We start from the raw sequence: 19,718 nt of genomic DNA on the forward strand, positions 1-19,718 counted from the left end.
CTTTCTGGGAATGTGAGATCTAAGTGCTTTTATACCTAATTTTATGTCATATCTTTGATTTTAAAGATCTAGATCTCCTCAGTATCTTGGTTTTTAATAGCTATTTGGTCAAGTTGACTGATTTATTATAATAACTTTTCACTTTTGCTATCAAGACTGTTAAGTGCTACCCATTTTTGTTTATCCTCCTTTTCATGTAAAGTCATCACACGAATCAATTTCATCTTTGAGAACTAATGGTTCAACAATGCTTTCAAACCATGAGGTCATGGATTTGCTTTGGCTTATTAATTATTTGGTAAAGAAACCTGACAACTACTATCTCCTGAAATGACTGACCCCTACTTTTATTAGCAATATTTACTTACTACATTTTCTACATCTTCAAATCTTCTGTCAGGACAATCTCTTGTAAAAACTCTCAATTTACAACTTGAATGAAACAGTATTTATTTAAAAATCCAATTCTACAGGTCTCCAACAGACATTTTTCAATATTCTAATTTTTTTCCATTTTCAATTCATCAGAATTTCTTTGATAAGTGTTAATTCTTACTATTAACCTGCCTGCCACTTCATTTACCAGCACTACTTTTCACTTTCTTCCTTTAAGGAATAAGCCATATGATCTCATACTTGTGGAAGATATTCACCATAATCAATTTGCTGCTATCTGTATAAAATCCAGTTTCACACATTAAATAAAAACTTATCCAGTTAGCTTCTCTGTCTTAACCTGAGTATATAAGTAATTACATATAACTAGGATATTTCTTGTCCCTTACAGTTTCCTGTGCTGTTGCAGTCTTCTCTTGGTCCTTCTTACTTAAAGTATCATTTAAAATTCAGACCTTCCATTCTTCATCTTTTCTTATCCCTAGGGTATATAACTAACTCACTTGTGGGCACATTAAAAATAATGTTAGTGTTAAGTAACCAGCCCAGGCAATTCTCCACAGTTGGTATTTCTCATGAATGCTCTGACAAACCTTTTATCTTTGACAGACTTTATACAGTTAAATTCATAAGAACTGGGTTTTGTTTGGGTTTGGGGTTTTTTAATGAACTCTCCTTTTCATGGTAGAAGACATTCACATTATAGACAAGAAAAAATCTCCGACATTCCCTAAGAATTAATATCAAGTTAAGTAATATATATAGCCACTATCAAGATAAATAATACATACAGTTATAAAATGCTAACTGAAATATTCTTAGTACTTAAAGCTGTAAAATTAGCCTCTAGAGGCATATTCTTTAGTTTGTCTGTTTATATTCTACATAATCCACCAGGGGGAGTTCTAAGAATGAAACAGAAATATTGTCAACAAAAGAACTCATGGAAAAAAAAGAATTTAAACACAACTGCCATGACTTACACTTTGTGTTGAGCACTAAAATTTTCAGTCAAGCCTATGCCAAGAAATGGAGAGTTTAGTAACTATGGATTCATGTTGAAGTTGAAAATTCTACTCTTCCAAGACAATGACATAAGGGAGAATTAAACACAGCTACTTGATATTAAGTCTAATCTTCAGTGGCTTGATTATTTTTGAGTAATTATTAAATTAAATTATATTTAACCTTGAGTCAACTGTCAGTCTTTTATTATGGGCACTTCAGTCGTAAAGAATATCCTTGTAATTTCTGTTTTTTATCATCATAAGTGTTAAGTGATAGATTTTCCAACTTTTTAACCCCACAGAAAAGCCCCAAGAAATATCCACACAATTCTCTACATCTTGCTCTCATCAATGTTTCCCTTACAGAGGACCCTTAGATTATACCAATATGTTCAACCCTGTAAAACACACTGGCTAAAGCTGTCAACATCAGGTATGATGTTAATAGGCACCATTTTGAACAAATCATTCCAGAGGTTGCAAGCAAAGAAACAATATAAGGAGAGTAATGAAGGAATATTCAATACCCTTTAAAAAAGTTGAAACAATCTTAATAGGGTGATTCTAGAAGTGTATGTGTTTCCCAGCTGGTATAAAAAAGCATTAGCTTTAATGACTCTAATGAAATTATGTCCATTTAAATAACATTCTTTTTTGCTACTCTAAATACTTTTTAAAGTACTAGATGTGATTATGATCTCAGAATCAAGAAAAGGCTATTTCCTTCTAAAAAGCAACTAATTAATCTCCTTTTAAAGCATGTTTTAATTTTTGAAGAAATCCAGAAGCAGTCATCTTCAGACAGACTTTTGCAATTCCAAAAGATTAGAAGTTATTTAAAGGAATCACTCAAACAAAGAGGTTTTTTTTTATTCTTTTACCCATCTTTCCTTCCTTCTTTCCTTTCCTTTAATTTTTGAGCCATTTGTCAAAGTCTATAGAATGGTTGTCTTTGGCTGCTAGACTGCAAGTACACGTATGTACAGAAGTGGGGTTATGCACAATTGGGATCATAAAGCCTGATCATAAAAACAGGAAAAGAATCTCCAGAATCCAAATCCTCATGGAAGTGAGGTTCACCCATAATTATTAATTGAAAAATGTCTTCTCTACCTAGGGGAATGCTGAATTGATAGAAGTTTCCCATTCCCTAGAAAATTTTAACACTTGCAACCATAACTACTGCTTTCATTCCATGTCGGCAATGGTCACATTTTCAGAAAATCTGGGAAACATTTTTATGAGACTTTTAAGGGATGAGGTCAGCCAGCTTCTCATTTCCATTCAGAAACTAACAAACTCCTTGGTTGTACTGGTTTTGGCAGGTATGGAGCTGTATTTCTTCATAGTAGTTAGTCTGGAACTAGTTTTGCATTTATACTGAAAGCAACATTGATAACACAGGGATGTTTTTGCTATTGCTGAGCAGTGCTTACACAGCATCAATGCCTTTATAATTATAATTACATTACATTGAACACGACAACCATAATTATATATAATACAGCTTATGTGCTATATATTTACATAATTACATATATGTATGTGTGTGTATATATATATATATATATATATATATATATACACTTATGAATGAACAGCATACCTGAACAGTGAAGCTAAGATACACTGTAATTTCCAGTTATCCTTTCAGATTTCTCAATATTTACTGCCTTGCCAGTATAATTTCTAAGGTTTCCATTATGTATTCTCTGTGCAGAACAGAATTACTCCTGACAAGTATTTAGGGTGTGTCTGCTTTAAGTGACCAAGAGGTGAAATCCACCATGTATGGAAAGAGGGTAAAGCATGGAAATCAAAGAGGAAGGAAGAAGGAAGGAAAAGGAAAGAAGGAAGGAAAGCAAGCATCAATAAGGAGGACATGAAGGCAGGAAAGCAGGAAGATAGGGATGGAGAGGAAAGGGACACAGGGAAGGTGGAAGTAGGAGGGAGACAGAGAGGAAGGAACAGAGGGAGGAAGGTGAGGGGAAATGAAAAGAAATTAATGATATTGTGAAAGACAGGGAATGGCAAAAAAGGAAATTATGTAATTCACTACATACAGCTCTTATTTCCAGGCCTAGTAGCCTCCTGCATTTTACAGGTTGCTTGTATAAAAATCACACCTTATTGGCGCTGAATTTTTTCTAGTCACTATGAGATGATCTGTTGTTTCTTGGTGCCAAGAAAAAAATCCCCCATGAACAGCTGTCAAGGAGAAGGGGACAGGGAGAAAGAGCACCAGTTCAATTTAATAACTGAACCAAAGCAGCAGGTAAGCTGTGTCAGGAAAAACTTCACAGTCCCACACATACAGCCCACACAATTCCAGCTACCAAAGCTGGCCCTAAAGGTGAGGTGGCATAGTGGAGCCTGGGGAAGTGCAGTAATTTTGGTACTCAGTGTTGGATGCCTGCATAACAATATGCCCCTTCCCCTGCCCTTCTGGTCCCAATCTCTGCTACTGAAGAGATGTCACATAGGCCACAAATAAAATCAGTCCATGATGATATGATGTAACTTTCTGGCAGCTTCAGGTTTTGCCCTTCTCTTGCTTATTGACCCACAGCCTGTACCAAGGCTTATCATGCTCTGTCTCTGTTAGTGAGTTGTATTGTCATTGTATTGTCAGCTATGGCTCATTATATCCAGTCAGCCAAGTCTTTATTAAGGCATGGCTGTGATGTTTCCTTAGCAGAAAAAAACTTTCTGAAAGTTTGCAATACCACAATACATTTTCTGAATGTGAATAAAATGAAATTTTTTTATGAAACAACATATAAAAAGTCTCAGGATGGAATAACATGAAAATGAAATGGAAAGATCAAAGCCTTGACTATTCATAATGACGTTTTTTTTCTTTTTAAATATCGATGGTGTTAAGTGAGAACATACACTCTTTTCTTCCCCTGGCTCCAGTTAGGAAGAAATACTTGCAGGTGATGTTTTTTTCCTCAGTATCTCTGTATTAAGATTCTCTAACATCTGTCATTATTGTATTGAAGGGTTCCTGTACATTGACAGAACACTGTAAAGCCTCACTTTCTTATACTGTTTCAGGAAAGACCAGGGCTAACTTCTGCTCTGAAGTGCTATCTTTTTTTTTCCCCCCAGTATTGGAAGTATTAAAAACATACCATTCCTTGAGATTTCATTGTCTTTATTTTTGTATGACTGCAAATTCTTTCTTAGTCAGAAGAGAAATGAGACATCTGCCCTGCATTGTACTGAACACATTATTGCCAGATAAGATCAGACTGAATGCTTTCCTGCCATTTTAACAATATGAGCTACTGATGATTTCAGATAGCAGAGGAATAAATAGGGAAAATCTTATTGGTGATGGAGTTTCTACAGAGTGTAATTTCTATTGGTCATATACTCTTATGTTGGCTTCAAACACAGTCCGAAGACTAAGATTCTCTTTTCTATCCTATCTCATTTCTGTATCTTTCCTTTTTCTGTTTTTCCTACCAGAGTTCCCCATAATAGTATCAGTTCAATCACCCTGTCCAATGTTAGCTCTTTTTCACCTCCCACGAGCTACATATTCCAGTCAGACTAAATTCTTTGTTGTCTGAGATGCCCACATAAAGCAATAGTGAGTCTTCTTTCTAAAAAAACCTCTTCTCAACATTAAAGTGTTGGGAATAGCAGAGACAAAATGCAATTAAAGCTTATGTCATGCTTTCTTGGTACCCTTAAACTGGAAATTCAATATATACTAGATTTTCAGAGAGTTTAGCCATCAATTAATTTTCTACACACACAGTCAAAGAACTCATGTGGGGGTTTTATTTACCCACCCTTGAATACTTTAATGAAAACAAAGAAAGAATGCTTATCCCCAGTACTGGGACACAACCTCTAACCTTACCAAAAACATGCAAAAATGTCAGGTATTTGATCTTACCCTGGTATGCAGACTCAAAGATTTAAATTTACAGCTACAAAATATAGGTACCTTGTTTCTCATCTCCATTGTTTTCCATGGATGCCAAGAAAATCCTCCAAGATCCACTGTTTTAGGATTGTTTTTTTGTTTGCAGTTCTGTACATGCTGAAATGGATTCATGCTGATTTTAGGCACTCACCAATGCTTGTTAGGTTAAGTCTGCTTGTCCTGAGCCACCTCTAAGAGCAGTAGTTTATTGCTATACAGTTCAGTCAGATGAAGCAGCGTCTATAAACTGATATATTCTTCACTTGAGAGACTGAGACATAGATCTGCTGACCTCAAAGAGAATTACCATATGAAGAAGAAGAGACCTATCAGAGCACCTCTAATATGAAATTATATGTCCAAAGCACAGAAGGTATTAGGTCAATGGGATACTAACATTGCTGCTGAATATTCAGTTTTCAGGAACTAGAATAAACTTGATAAACAAATTAAATCTACAGGAACAGTGGAGACTTGTGTATAATGTAAAAATGATATTCAGCTGAGAGCATTACTTTTCAAAGTAGCCCTCTCTAGGAATAATATGGAATTCTGCCATACTAACCTTTTTAATACAGCATGTAGGCAGCCACATTGAGGATCCTGACTATTAAGAAGCCATCAAATTGTGATTAAAGCACTATAGACTATTTCCTTAACTATTTTCCTGTAGATTTCCACAGCATTTTACTACCAGCAGTTGTCTTTTCTATTTTCTATTAATTATCTTGCTGTCCATATGCTGGTTCTTGAAACGCTCTTACCTTCCTCTTCTCCAACTGTGTCTTGATGGAGTGGTGCTGTAACATGCTATGTCACAGCTGTACTAAGGAGAACTTAAAATGAAAGCAGCACACTGTGCTAAGTGCTGATTATTGCTTTCAAACAAGAAGCTTTAAAATACTGAAAGTGTGAAAGGTGATCTATAAAGTACAATTTATTCTCAAAAATAGAAAAGAAAAATGAAAAAATAAATTGTGAGTAGGAGTCATGATAATAATAATAGCAATAATAGTTATAAAAAAAAAGCTAATGAAATATTGTAAGAAAGTCATCCTATCAAGAGAAATAAAAGATCAAATTTTGTGGTTCAATTTAAAGTGACAAGGATTTTGTGACCCTTGCTTGCGTTTGCAGTAATGCAATTGTTCACTTTAGTGTATCACTAGTATGGCCTTGAAGGGGTAAAACAGAGAAAATTCTAAACCTCAAAAAATATATTTCCCAGTCAGGCATAATTGGTACTGCATTGTAAGTTCCCAAATGTCATTAATTTTAATTTATCTGGTAATATTATTTATTTTAATTATTCTTGTGTCTTTGGAGTATTTTCAACTTAATTTTACTTGTCCAAGAGATGCTAGAGAGAGGAAGGATCTTATAAAAAACCCCAAACCTTTAAACAGTATCAGAATAACAGCTTTAAAAATCAGAATTTAACTAGTCAAGTGAAGGGACGTGTATTCTTTAAAAGTAGCATTCTATGTAGATCTAGGAAGCATTTTAAACAGAAATGTAATTAAATTTTTTACTCCAAGCTAGTACTACAAACATAAGAAACAGAAAATTGCAGAATGTTTTAAAATTTCGGTGTGTTACTGTTAACTTGTTGCTAACATGCTCCCAATAGCTTACTGCTAATAAAAGTCAATTAAAAGCTAGCTCTGGGAAACCCATCTGTTGCAGTAAAATTAAAAAATAAAAAAAATCTGAACTTCTGCTTCATGCCATCCCTGGATACACAGCTCATATCTAAGACCACTGAAAACATACAGGAAATATCTTTAATAGCCTTACAGAATAATTTTGTTCAAAGTGACCTCATCTAGTCACAGTAGTCACAATCCCTGCCCAGTGCACGCCTTAACTGGGTCAGGTTACTTAGCAACATTTTGTCACGTCTTGAATACCTCTAAGAATACATCTCCAAAATTACAGTGGTTGTTACTTTCCTAGTATTTAACTACTCCCAGTGTTCTAAAAAAATAACCTTAATATCCAGTTGGGATTTTCTATATCCCAATTTGCGTCTGTTGCCTATTAATCTGCACCCCCAACAGTCTGCACCTTGTCTGTATCCCCCAGGTTGTGTAGATGCAAAGAGCAGCAAGGTCTCTCTCAGTACACCAGGTTCATCTGACCCAGCTTCCTCAGACTTCCCTCATGCACTCCCCTGGACTAACTCCATCATATCCATGTCTCCCTTGTACTGAGGAACACAAAAAGAGACACAACACTTCATATTTGGTCTCATGGGTGCCAAATAGGAAAGGATCACCTTCTTCAATTTTCTCACACTCAGTGACACACCCCAGGATGTTGATGGCCTTCTTGCAGAAAGGGTACATTGCTGGTTTACCCTCAACTTGGTGATCTTTTCTGCAGAGTTGTTTCCTAGACAGTTGGTCCCCATCCTGTAGCTGTGATGGGATTATTTGTCCCTAGATTGCAGGACTTTGCATTTCCTTTTGCTGTACTTCCTGATGTTCCTCATTTTGGGGGCAGACCTTCATTGGTGATCCGGATGAGGGAATCAAGAGCATCCCGAGTAAGTTTGCAGGAAACAAAATGTTGGGCAGAAGTGTCATCTGCTGAAGGGCAGAAAAGCTCTGCAGAGGGATCAGAAAGGCTGGCTCCGTGGGCCAAGGCCAGTGGTGGGTTCAACATGGCAAAGTGCAGGGTCTGCACTTGGGTCATGACAACCCCATGCAATCCTGCAGGCGTGGGGATGAGTGGCCATAAAGCAAAAAAAGCTAGTGAAGGGTCTGGAATGTAAATCCTCTTCAGGTGACTGGTGTTACTGGGATGGTTTAGCCTTGTGAAGAAACGGTTTAGGAGAGACCTTATTGCTCTCTGCAACTACCTAAATAGAGCTTGTGTTGAGGTGGAGTTTGGTGTCTGCTCTCAGGCAACTAGAGACAGGATAAGGGGAGGGAAACTGCCTCAAGTTGCATAAAAGGAGGTTCAGATTGGATATCAGGAAGCATTTCTTCACTGAAAGAGTACTGAAGTATCTGAACAGGTTCTCCAATGAACTGGTGAAGGTGCTATCCCTGGAGGTATTTCAAAAACAAGTAGAAAGCACTTTGTTACTTGGTTTAGTGGGCACTTATTCAAAGGTGGGACTTGATCTTGGAGGTCATTTCCAACCTTAATGAGTCTGTGATTCTGTGCCTTCAGCCCATTGCTTCAGCATGCCCTCTAAATAGCAGCCTTGTGCTAAAACATATCACCTCCTCCTGCCAGTTTGATGACATCTGCAAACTTGCTGAGAGAGAATGCCATCCTATCAGCTAATAATTACTGAAGTTGTTAGACTGTGTTGGACCCCAAAATTATCCCTGGGGAACATCACTATTTACTGGTCACCAGCTGGACTTTTTACTACACATGACAAGTCTCTGGGCCTCTCTGTCCAGTCAGCTTTCCATCCATCTCATTTTCTTTTTATCCATATGTCACCAATGTGGTGGTAAAGAAGTCAAAGTGATCAAAAACAAAGTACATTTTGAAGTTAAAAAGCTGTTATCTGAGCAGTATCTATTAGCAGCACGTGCTCAGCTATATTAAACAGTAGAAAGAAATCTTATGACCCTTTACATATATGATGTTAAACAGCCAGGACAGGGTTCAGCCAGGACAGGGTTAATTGTTGCAGCAGCCAAGAGGAAGGGTAGCGAGGACCTGGAGGTTATTTTACACCACCTCCTTCCATTTTCCAGGGGTTTGGGAAAAGCTCCTTTCCAGGTCAGGTAGTGTGGTAGATGAAGCAGTTGAGTACTGTTGTGGGGTTTCCCCATGGTGAACATGTGAATAATTTACCTCCTTGTACACTCTGTCATTTGTATAGTATTGTTGATGCTACTGTTCCTTTTCTTATCTCATTGCTGTTTCCCTTAAATTGTTCTTATCTCAACCTATGATCTTCACCTCTTGTGCCTCCAGTTCTCCTCTCCAGTCCTACTGCAGGGAGAGAGAAAATGGGGAGTGAGTGAGCAGTGCATGCTTTGGAGTGATTTAGTGGGAACATGAAATTGCGGAATACCACTCCTTACCATGACACTGAAGAACTGTTAAATTACAATACTAGAGAGCTTTCTTTTCCTCACTTGCTATCTGACTTTAGTTAAAGCTACACTAACACTGAAACAAACTTCTGATATCTGAATTTACAACTACAACTCATTAATGACAGTTATGAAAATCTATCAATAGATCAATAATATTTTTCCTAATTTGAATATGGAGTAATGTTACAATATTTCAATATGCTTCAGGATAAACCATTGTAAATGGAAAGGAAAGGTTTTACAAATCACTCCTCCCCCACACCAGCCCAACAGGTTTTAACTGTGAAATTTTGTAACCTAGATAATAAACATAAACTAATAAAATTATCACTGAAGCTCTTCGTCATAAAAGATCATTAAAAAATTTGCATAAGGCATACACTTGAACTAAATGAAATGGTTTCTCCATCTGCAGCACAATCAGAAGTCTCAGTAAATTAGAGTCCATATAGAGTCAGTACATGTCACTGAGAATACTTACGTGCTCATAATTAAGTTTGAATAATGTTTTGTTGTGCTGGGACTAATGACCCTTGCAATGCAAAGCACAGAACTGCATCTCTGAGAAGCTAAACACCTCTTACCACTTCATCCAAAGACACTTGCAAACATTCTGCATCTCCCAGGCTTGGAACTGTAACATATGTTAGGGTATTTATATTGCTAACATTATGGCTGGGTTACAGACACATCAATCACTTTATTCATTTATGTTCTTCTGGTCAAGGAATTTTTACTTATAGCCACTCTTCTGCTCAGTGCATCAAAGCTATCTGAAGATTTTACAAGTTTATGTTTAGCAATTCATTTTGAAATATGGTCAAATAAAAATAAGGAACAAGCTCTATCATTTCAACTCTCAAATTGCAGTTTCGAGATGCAAAATGATCACCGAGGTTTAAGTGAAGTTTCCTGAGAGGTGAAGCACTGGCAGATTAAATAGCTATATCTATGAGGTATTTCAATTTTCTGTTTGAAGCAATCAGGTTTAAGTCAAATGGCACGATAATGAGATGAAGCATCTGCTACTCTATCTTGGAAGGTAACACACTCAATTTCTAAACATTATCTATACATTGTAACACAAGCAGAACCATAGCCTTTACTGGAAGAGAGAAAGAAAATTACATTTGTATTCAGAACCGTACCAAGTATGAGTATTTTTTTAAATAATTTGCCAGGCTTTAAAATCAAACTGCAATTATCTTCTTAAGGAAAAATATGACTTACTTTTCCTCTTTCAGTATTCACCAATGTAGCAAAGTAGTTGTTGTAAGAAGGGCTAATGGTATATTAAGGCTATGGACTCCACTACTCTAGTATGGTCTATTACAAACCTTCACCAATAAGCACACAATAGTTCAAATTACAGTATATTTGAAAACATCTTCTACTCTAAAAAACTGCATCCCAACGAGGTGGCCACCACAATTTCAAATTACACTTTATTTTCTAAAGAAACAGATAAGCCCCTACAGTATGACTTAAATTTCTGACAAGTATGACAAGCTGATAAATTGTGGACTTTAGAGGTTAGCTTCCCTACATATGAAGCCCCTTATAACTAGAAGAATAAAGAACTGTCACTAAAAATGCTTGCTAGAAGAAATCATTTGCTTCAGCTTATTAATATGTTCCATTTTGCTGCTTTTATTTATTTTTTTTTTTAAAGACATCACACATGCATTTCACTCTAACTTGACTCTGGCAATAAACTAGGAATTTAAACTTATCAGACATATGGTTCTGCAGATTGAAAGCTTTCAGAAACTGACAAGCTAGTAACAACCCAGATTGCAATTAAGAAGTACAGAAGTTTTAAATCAAGAGACATGGATATTTGTGCTGCCATTTAAATTAGCAGATTCATTAAAAATAATTTAAAAAATAAAAATCACACCACAAAACACTGGAGGTACATCTTCATACCTCAGAAATAAAACAAACTTCATTAAATTGGATGTGCCTAAAAATGAAACCAATGACAATTCACATTTTTTCTCTTATTAATATCTTCCTTGCAAAGCTTCCATTTAAAATGTTGCCATTCAAGTTCCATTTCTAAAAAGTACTGAGAACACAAACATAGAAATCTCCAACGTTCATTGTTCATCAATTTTTTATGAAATCTTTCTCTTTTCTTCCAACAATCTCATATTTTGCTTATGGCAAATGTATTTTCTAAGATTTTTCAAATGTTACCTGGTTTTCCTTCACTGCTTTTTTTATCTTCATTTCCTCACTTTTTCCCCTCTTCTACGAACACATTTGCTCTTCCTCACTTAGATTTTGTATTTCAAAATAATAATTTGATATTTGAAACTGAAGACTAAGTATCCCAGTAAACACCAGGGATATTATACCTTTGCTCATGGAAAGGTGTATGTATAACTTTATAGTTAACAAATTTTAGGTACATTCGACAGGACCTGCAAACAAAAATTTGTATTCTTTTTTATCCATAGATTTCATGGTTAGGGAAATAGAAGTTACTCAGTGTGGCAGAAAACGTGTTTGAAATCATATATCTCCTATCAACAGGATTCTTAAATTAACTGGTCTGCTCTTTAGGAGCTTTTTCTTCTCCAGTATAAAGAAATTTACTACCTCAAATGTCTTGCCCTCATAACATGTAATGTGAAAGAGCAAAGCAAGTTACATAACAACAGTGTAATTTAGAACTTATATCAAGTCTGAGACTAGGAAGCAGATTTCTTTAAAAAATGAAGATTGAAAAATTTATGGAGGCTCAATGAAGCAAAAAATTTCACAAAAATATATTGACTTTCATTAAAATGCTATTGTGAGGACAATTGTGAATTACTTTCTACTTAAAAGTAATTGGTGGAAAAAAGCTGTATAATATTTGCCAGGTATAATTCAGGCAGAGAGCTATTGTTTATTCCTTGTTTTTTTTCAAATGAATCAATGAATATTTAATTTCAAACATGTAATTAGCTAAGTAAAATTATTCAAAGATGAGATTTAACTTGAGCCATATCTCAAATATATTACACAATTTATCATATATGGCACACCTAATAAATCTACTTTTGCAAGATTATTTGTAGAACTTTGTCTTGCTTGCAATTCCTACGCTAGTACAGAACTATTGTTTCTTTGAGCTTTTTTTTATCTCAAGCAAACAACAGCACAAGATTCCAGAGTTAAGGGAGACTTATTAGTTCCTACTCACAGCAAGCTTTTGCAATAACAGTATGGAAGATGATTCACAGAGCTAGAATTTGAGATACAACACTTTGAACTCTTAAGAAAAGCACCTTGAAAAGCTTTGAAGAAAGGGCCTTGAAGTTCTCTGGAAAGCAAAATAACTAATTTTTTAAGGAAAGAATGAATTTTCCATCCTCTTTTTAGCCAGCACTTCCCCTCAAATCCCCTGCATTGTTTGTCAACAAACTCCTCTTGCCCTACTTTATGTTTGCCCTCCTCACAGTCCATACTACTGTCCTGGAGATGAAGGAAAAAATAATGCTTTCTGTCACCTCAGAGACTGTGCACCTGCTCTTTGCCTGTGCTCATCACTTTCCTCCCCTTTCTTCATACTCCCAGGTCTCTGCTCCTCTACCACATTCCTCATTGTATCTTCCTTGGACTGTGTAAGTTTTTCCTGGTTATGTATCCATGCATAAGAACTAATTACTTTACTCCTATGTAGATTCTCTTTGACTGAAAGTGATGTCCTGAAGATGGGCAATAAGGCACTCCTTCCCCACTCACAACTGGCTTTCCTCACATGTTAACACAAAACAGTAAGTCAAATAGATGTGAGCTGACTCACACCTTAATGAAGTAACACAATGCCTATGAAAATATCATACACCAGAAAATTATCTTTTATGGCTATGTTTTTACTGGATCAGGTAATTCCATGGTGGTTATCTGTCTTTCTTGCAAAGAGAAAAAAATCTTGTGCAAATGCCCTTGAAGAATAAGCTTGCTTATTAATTACAATTTACTTCCTTTATGATCTGCCATCTTTTGTTGGTGACTTTCCCATTAGACATAATTGAGATTTTAGATCTCAGGATTACAAGAATAATAAATTATATACCTAATATCTGAGTCAGGGCACAGATCTTCATGAACTTTGTGATATATTAGATATGTATTAGTTGCAAGTCTTCAATTGCTCTATAATGACTAATTTCATTCACCCAAAAATATTTCAGTAAGTTCTTGTCAAGAACCATAATAAGTTTTAAATTTTTTTTTAAATCAGTGTTTTTTCTGTTTTTATGTTCATACAGCAAAACAAACTGAAAATATAAGTCTTACATAAATCTAAGAAATACGTTGATAAAAAGGTTGGATTTTTTTCAAAACATATCTTTTCAGACCTAATACAATTTCATTTCAAATAAGATCATATGAATGCTGTCTGACAGCTTATTTCTATTTACTGACAGAAGATGGTTGAACTATCTTGGACCTGTAATACAGAGGAATCACAGAACTCACTCCAGAATTGTAACATGGGTATAGCTACCTGAGCTGTACTAATATACTTAACTGTATAGTTAAACCTGTGAATTGTAATGTGTTATTAGTTACAGAAAAGGATAAATAAAATAAGGATGTAAATGCTGAACAAGAGAATGAGATTCACTGGCTCTATAACTTCAATAACAATTTCAGTAGAGACCTAAAGGGACCATTATTTCTCATAATGATACATAATCTACTTTTTATGTAAATTTAATTTCATGAGCCAGATGTTTTTAATTTTGTCAAATCATGAAAAATCAAATGGCTACCGATATGATTTAATTTCTGAATAAGTAGCATACTTATGCTTCATTGATTCTGGTTAAATTTTGACATTAATTCCATACCTGTTCTGTCAGATGAAACTAGAAAAATAATAAATATTACCAGATGAAATTCCTTATTTCTAGAACTTCCTATCTTAACCTACTTCCCAGATGACTAAAAGGATGACTAAAATTCTTGACAAAACAACCCAAAACCACTACCTAACAAAACTTCCCTTCATAGTGTTCCCATGCACACTAACAACAATTACAAAGCTCCCCTAAAGCTAAACTAAAGTGACTAAAAAGTGTTACAATGACTTACATGCACTTCACTATCATCACCTGTATGTGATCATTCATCTAAGTAAGTTATATACAGTTCTGACCCAGCAAACAGTGCATCCATCATAGAAGGCCAATTGTCATAAGTTCACTGAAGTTCACAGGAATCATCAATGGTTTCAAAAGGACCACTTATTAAATAAAGTTCCATAGAAATAAAAAATATAATACAGAATAACTTCAATCCAAAAACTAACACAGTATTTTTACTTGCAGAGGATATATAGGATTCACAATATTATAATTTAGATATTCCAAAACTGCCTTACCATGGTGTAGTTGTGAGCCACCTTCATTAGCTCTGTGCACCCTTGTGCATCAGCAAATGCTCGAATTCCCAAGCAGTTGGATGGGTGCAAAAGCTTCATTAGAAAATGGCAGCAAACCTCTACGACCTGGGGGAGCTGGAGGAGGCAGGCAGCTGCTAGGAGGTTTTCAATGGTGTCTTCTTTTAATTCCAGGCAGCCTAAAAAAAAAAAAGTATTGATAACAAATGCAAACTTAGTTACTTAGTATTTCCAGAATATACAGTATCAAAAGATGCTTTTATAAATAATCATAGCTCTGTATAAATAACTCTACAGAAAAAGTGAAGAAAAGAAGGATGAGTCTCCCTGACTGAATACATCAGTGACCTGGAAATTACAGTATTAGAAATATTTCTTTTTAAACTACTATTAATTCAACTATATAACAGGCATAAAAAGAGAGACTGTACTGTCTGAAGTGGAAGAGGAGACTTGGAATATCTTGATATCAAACAGGCTGTGGATGATTTTGTTGTTGAGTTTCTTTTCTTTTTTTCATTGAAATTTGTGATAAAACTTGTGTTATCTTCAGTGGCACAGAGCAAAACTTAACAGCCATTTACTTCCCTGAAAAGAATGAAATAACTGCCCAGTATACTATGAATAACCCATAAATACATCTTCAAAACAAGGCTTAACAGTCTTCAAACACTGGTAGTGTGACTTTTTGGGATTAATGTTATCTGAGTAACATATGGCAGGCTTTGTGTAACACATTCCTCTAAAATAATTTATATTAGGGAAAAGAACCATTAATAATACTTATATTGAACTTAATTCCATAATTTCACAAGTCATTATCTTTACCTTTCAGACTGACACACTTTTTAGTAAATAAAAGGTAGAATAGATTAAAATAAACTAGAAAATATTTATTTTAGGCTGGAATATGCAATTCTTGTTATAATGCTCCACCCAGTCATAATATTAAATTTTATTTTTACATTAGAATCTTATAAATTTCTTACATTAATAGTTTAAAAATCTACAAACTAAAGATTATAAGGATGTTTTGGAGAACTCAAAAAAAAAGAATAGGAAAAATGCGCAAACTTAATACAAATTGTTAAAAGGTACTTCTGATTTTATTGTGCTGTACTTGAAAAAGTAATTTCGACTCTAAGATGATTAAGTGCATATTGATCTTTTTCTTAAAAGTAATACAGTTCAACACCTAGATAAACTCTTTCTTTTCCTCACATAAATTCTGTTGTCACATTAAAAAAAAAAAAAATCTAAAAATCTTAATTCTATTGCACGGCACTAAGGAGTTCTAAAATCCTCAATTTCACACCAGCATGCCATTGAAAAGAAAAGACACTTCACATTGAATTATCAAACTCAAAACACAGTAATATTAACACTGCACATCTGATCTTTTCTCCTTTCACTATATCTGTAGCTTTTAATATGAAAAGGAAACTATGAAGTAATACTTTCCTAGACTTAGTTATAATGCATCCTTTTGCAAAGGTCAGTGCATCAGATCAAGTGCACAGCCTAATTCCAGTGGGTTTCCTCTCCTTATTTTTATTCTTTTATTAATGTCCCATGAGTTTCTCTTTATGTTATCTAACCTCTTCTCACAATTTCTGAACACCACATTTTCATGCAATGTGGTCAGAAGACCCACTCAGCAGCAGATCCTTGGCTGACCCATATATCCATCAATGACACTCCCACATTTGCTGCCTGCCTGCAGGTAATGGCTGGCTCAACACACCATCTACTCTCTGGAAGACAGCTCCACTGTGCAAAGTGGAAGCATTCAAAATAGAGTTGTTTTCAGGTTAAAATTCACCATCCTGGTACCAGAAGTAAAAAAAATTAAAAGGTGAAAAACAGCTTTAAAAATGAGATGAACGGAGAAATGGAACAAAATACAAAAACAAAAAACAAACAAACAAACAGAAAAAAACAAACAAACAGAAAAACAAAAAATTTTTCTTACATGCTATTGATTTCTCAGCAATGAGCTCAAAAAAGTCTCTAAGTCTCTGGCCCTAGAAAACTGTTGTAAGTATAGAAAGAATCACTTCCAATATCCTGACTTTATGAGGAAAGGGAACAGTCTCATGGTTTGGCCTTTTTATCACTAAAGGCAGCTGCTCTTAGGAGAAGAAACCAAAGGAATCACTTGAAACCACATCAATCTTTTTGTTTTCAAACTGAGAGATCTTCAGCTCACTTTAAAGTACACTAGTCCTGGTACAGTATTAGTTGGAAAATAGTAAGTTTAAATAAAAAAAATTATTATCTTTTCTACGAAACATCTATTTCTTTATGTAAATAACATGGACATTTTGAAGAAAATGCTTCACATTTTATAGAAGAGTATGAACTTATTTCTGCTTTATATTTTAATAGAAGTAAACATACAATGGCTTCTGGGATATCTGGGGATATGAATATATTATAGTTTGACTTTATTTTAACTAAATTCAGAAATACTAATTTACTACTTAGTATATCTATGATAAAAGGTAGAAAAGTACACTCAGTACAAGTTATAGAGTGCATTGTTCTTCATTCTTTTAGTTTCAATGACAGATAGTGTTTTAATCCATCTAAATGCTTTCCAAATCTTACTTATCTTTTTTTTTTAAACATCAAGACGCCATCAAAAATTTTCTCTCAAGGGCTGTATTCTCTTTTTCAGAAGAGTGCTATGACATTTTTATGATATTTCCTCTGGGATATCAAGTGTTTAGTATGGTCAGAGTTTGAAAAAAGAAAGTTGTTAAGGGGTTCTGTACATAAAATATGAAATCTTCAGACAGTTTCATATTGGCAATTAGAAGATCCAAGTATCTATTTAAAAATGTCTAATGGGATATTCAAGGGGCATTAATACTATTGCTTCTTCAATTCACCTCCCTCTCACATTTTTATGCAATAAGAAGCTTGCACAAGTGTTTTAGTCTGAGAAAAACAAATTAACCAGAGCTTAAAATCTCCTTTCGCATTACATTAATTAAGATGAAAAAATATGAGGAAAAAACAATCAAAAGAACTGTAATGTATTCTAATTGTATTCTAAATTATATCTGTATTTGTGAAAAATTTTATGTGCATTGCTTATTCAGAAATTAAAATGCCTATCTTTAGCATGCACTCTCAAAATGACTACATAAATTTTATTGCTCATTACCAAATGTGAAGCACAGATAATACAAGAATTCTCTGATATTCTTGTTCTGTTGCTAAACCCTTTCCCACATTAAGGGGCAGTTTTGACTTGGGTTGGTTTGTACTTTTGTGAGTTTTAAATATTTGTTCTTGCTGTTGTTGTTTGTTTGCTTTTTTTTATTTTTGTTTTGGGTTGTTTTTTTTTTTTTTTTTTTTTTGGTTGGTTGGTTGGTTAGTTTGGGTTTTTTGGCTTTTTGCTTTTTCTTTTTTACTTTTTTTTTTTTTCTTTTATTCTCTTTTCTACACTACTGACTATTCTTCAAAACTAGTTTTGTTTACAGGGAATCACTGCACCTTTGCCCACCTTCGTATGATGTTAATAAGGTCAGAGTGTTTCACAGGAATAGCCTCCAACAGTTATTGACCAACAGATTGAACCTGTGGTGGGACAACTCAGGAGGTACAGATCAATTGCTCTATGTATAAGCAATGAATTTTAACCTAAATTTGTAACACATCATAATATCATCTGACAGCACATGCACAGTAGATTTTTCTTCTCTTTTGTAATTACACACTTACCCATTCATTCATTGCAAGACTCCTCAACACTCCTAAGAGTGCTGTAAGTATGTACAAGGGAAATCATGGGACATGTCAAGGAATTAGAAACAGGCTAAAACTAATTCCTTGTAATCAGGTATTTATCTTTTTAATCTTTCTATTTCACGAGTCCTGATCAGTTGTGTTGCAGTTTTAAAGTGTTGCTGAATGGAATTATTTCTATAGGCTAATCAGTTTTAGGAGGTCTAATTATTTTTTTATAAAAAAGGCAGTAAATGCTATCAAGATAATATTTGTTTTATGCATAGGAAATAATTTGACTACGATAAGAAATTGCTTTCTTGACACAGAATCTAATTCCATTGAAGAACTGAAAAAGCTTATTAAAAAGGTGTTATGCCTCACACTGCTATAATAAACCTTTTTGTCATTGTTTATCTTAATCATTCCAAATCTCAGGTACTTTTAGGTAGCCACCTGACCTAATCACCCAAGTTCCCCTTTTACAGTCCACAGAAAGAAATAGGATATCTGAGCACAGCTTTTACCTGCTCTGTTTCAGTCATGTACTGCAGAAGGAGATTAATCACTCCCTGAATGGCTATTTCTTGATTTCAGCTACAAAAGGAGCACCTTCATTTGACTTACTGAGATGATATTGATATTCATATTTGTTGATATAAATTCAGTTCATCTGCTCCCAAACACAGCACTGGAATCAAGAGTCATCAGGTTTCAGGTGATGAAACACTCTTTGGGTTCAATTCTGATAATCAATTCTTTTTGTCATGGTCAATTCCTGGTAGTGACATAGTGTGTAAAATCACCTCTTATGTCTAGCCATGATCACCAGTCAATGAACAATGCTATAAAAAGTATCTTCTGTGTAGCAGAACATCTCATAGTCTCCAGTTTGACCTATGCCTTAAAATTCTATGTTGTATTGTCTTTCATACTTATTATAAAGGTGAAGATGTTTTCAGAAAAGAAAACAGGACACAATATATTCACTTAACAGGGGTTTTTTTTCTGATCAAACTGTGGTTTATTCTCTATTAATTATTGGCTGCAGATCAAATTCATCAGTTGTTTTTGAGGAATAAGGCATTCTGTGGTTAATTGTGTTTATTTAGAACCACAGAATAGTTTGGGTTGGAAGGGACTGTAAAAATCCTCTGCTTCCA

At 34.7% G+C, this 19,718-nt stretch overlaps 1 protein-coding gene across 1 annotated transcript in view; it reads right to left on the minus strand.

The window, feature by feature from the left end:
- KLHL1 (kelch like family member 1) overlaps positions 1-19,718 on the minus strand; it is a 166,824-nt gene that overhangs the window by 74,064 nt on the left and 73,042 nt on the right. Inside the window, exon 4 of the mRNA XM_056491802.1 lies at positions 14,803-14,999. Within this exon, the coding sequence (XP_056347777.1) occupies positions 14,803-14,999 (197 nt within the window). The remainder of the gene's footprint in view (positions 1-14,802; positions 15,000-19,718) is intronic.

This window comes from Oenanthe melanoleuca, chromosome 1 (genome assembly GCF_029582105.1).
Source record: "Oenanthe melanoleuca isolate GR-GAL-2019-014 chromosome 1, OMel1.0, whole genome shotgun sequence".
NCBI lineage: Eukaryota > Metazoa > Chordata > Aves > Passeriformes > Muscicapidae > Oenanthe > Oenanthe melanoleuca.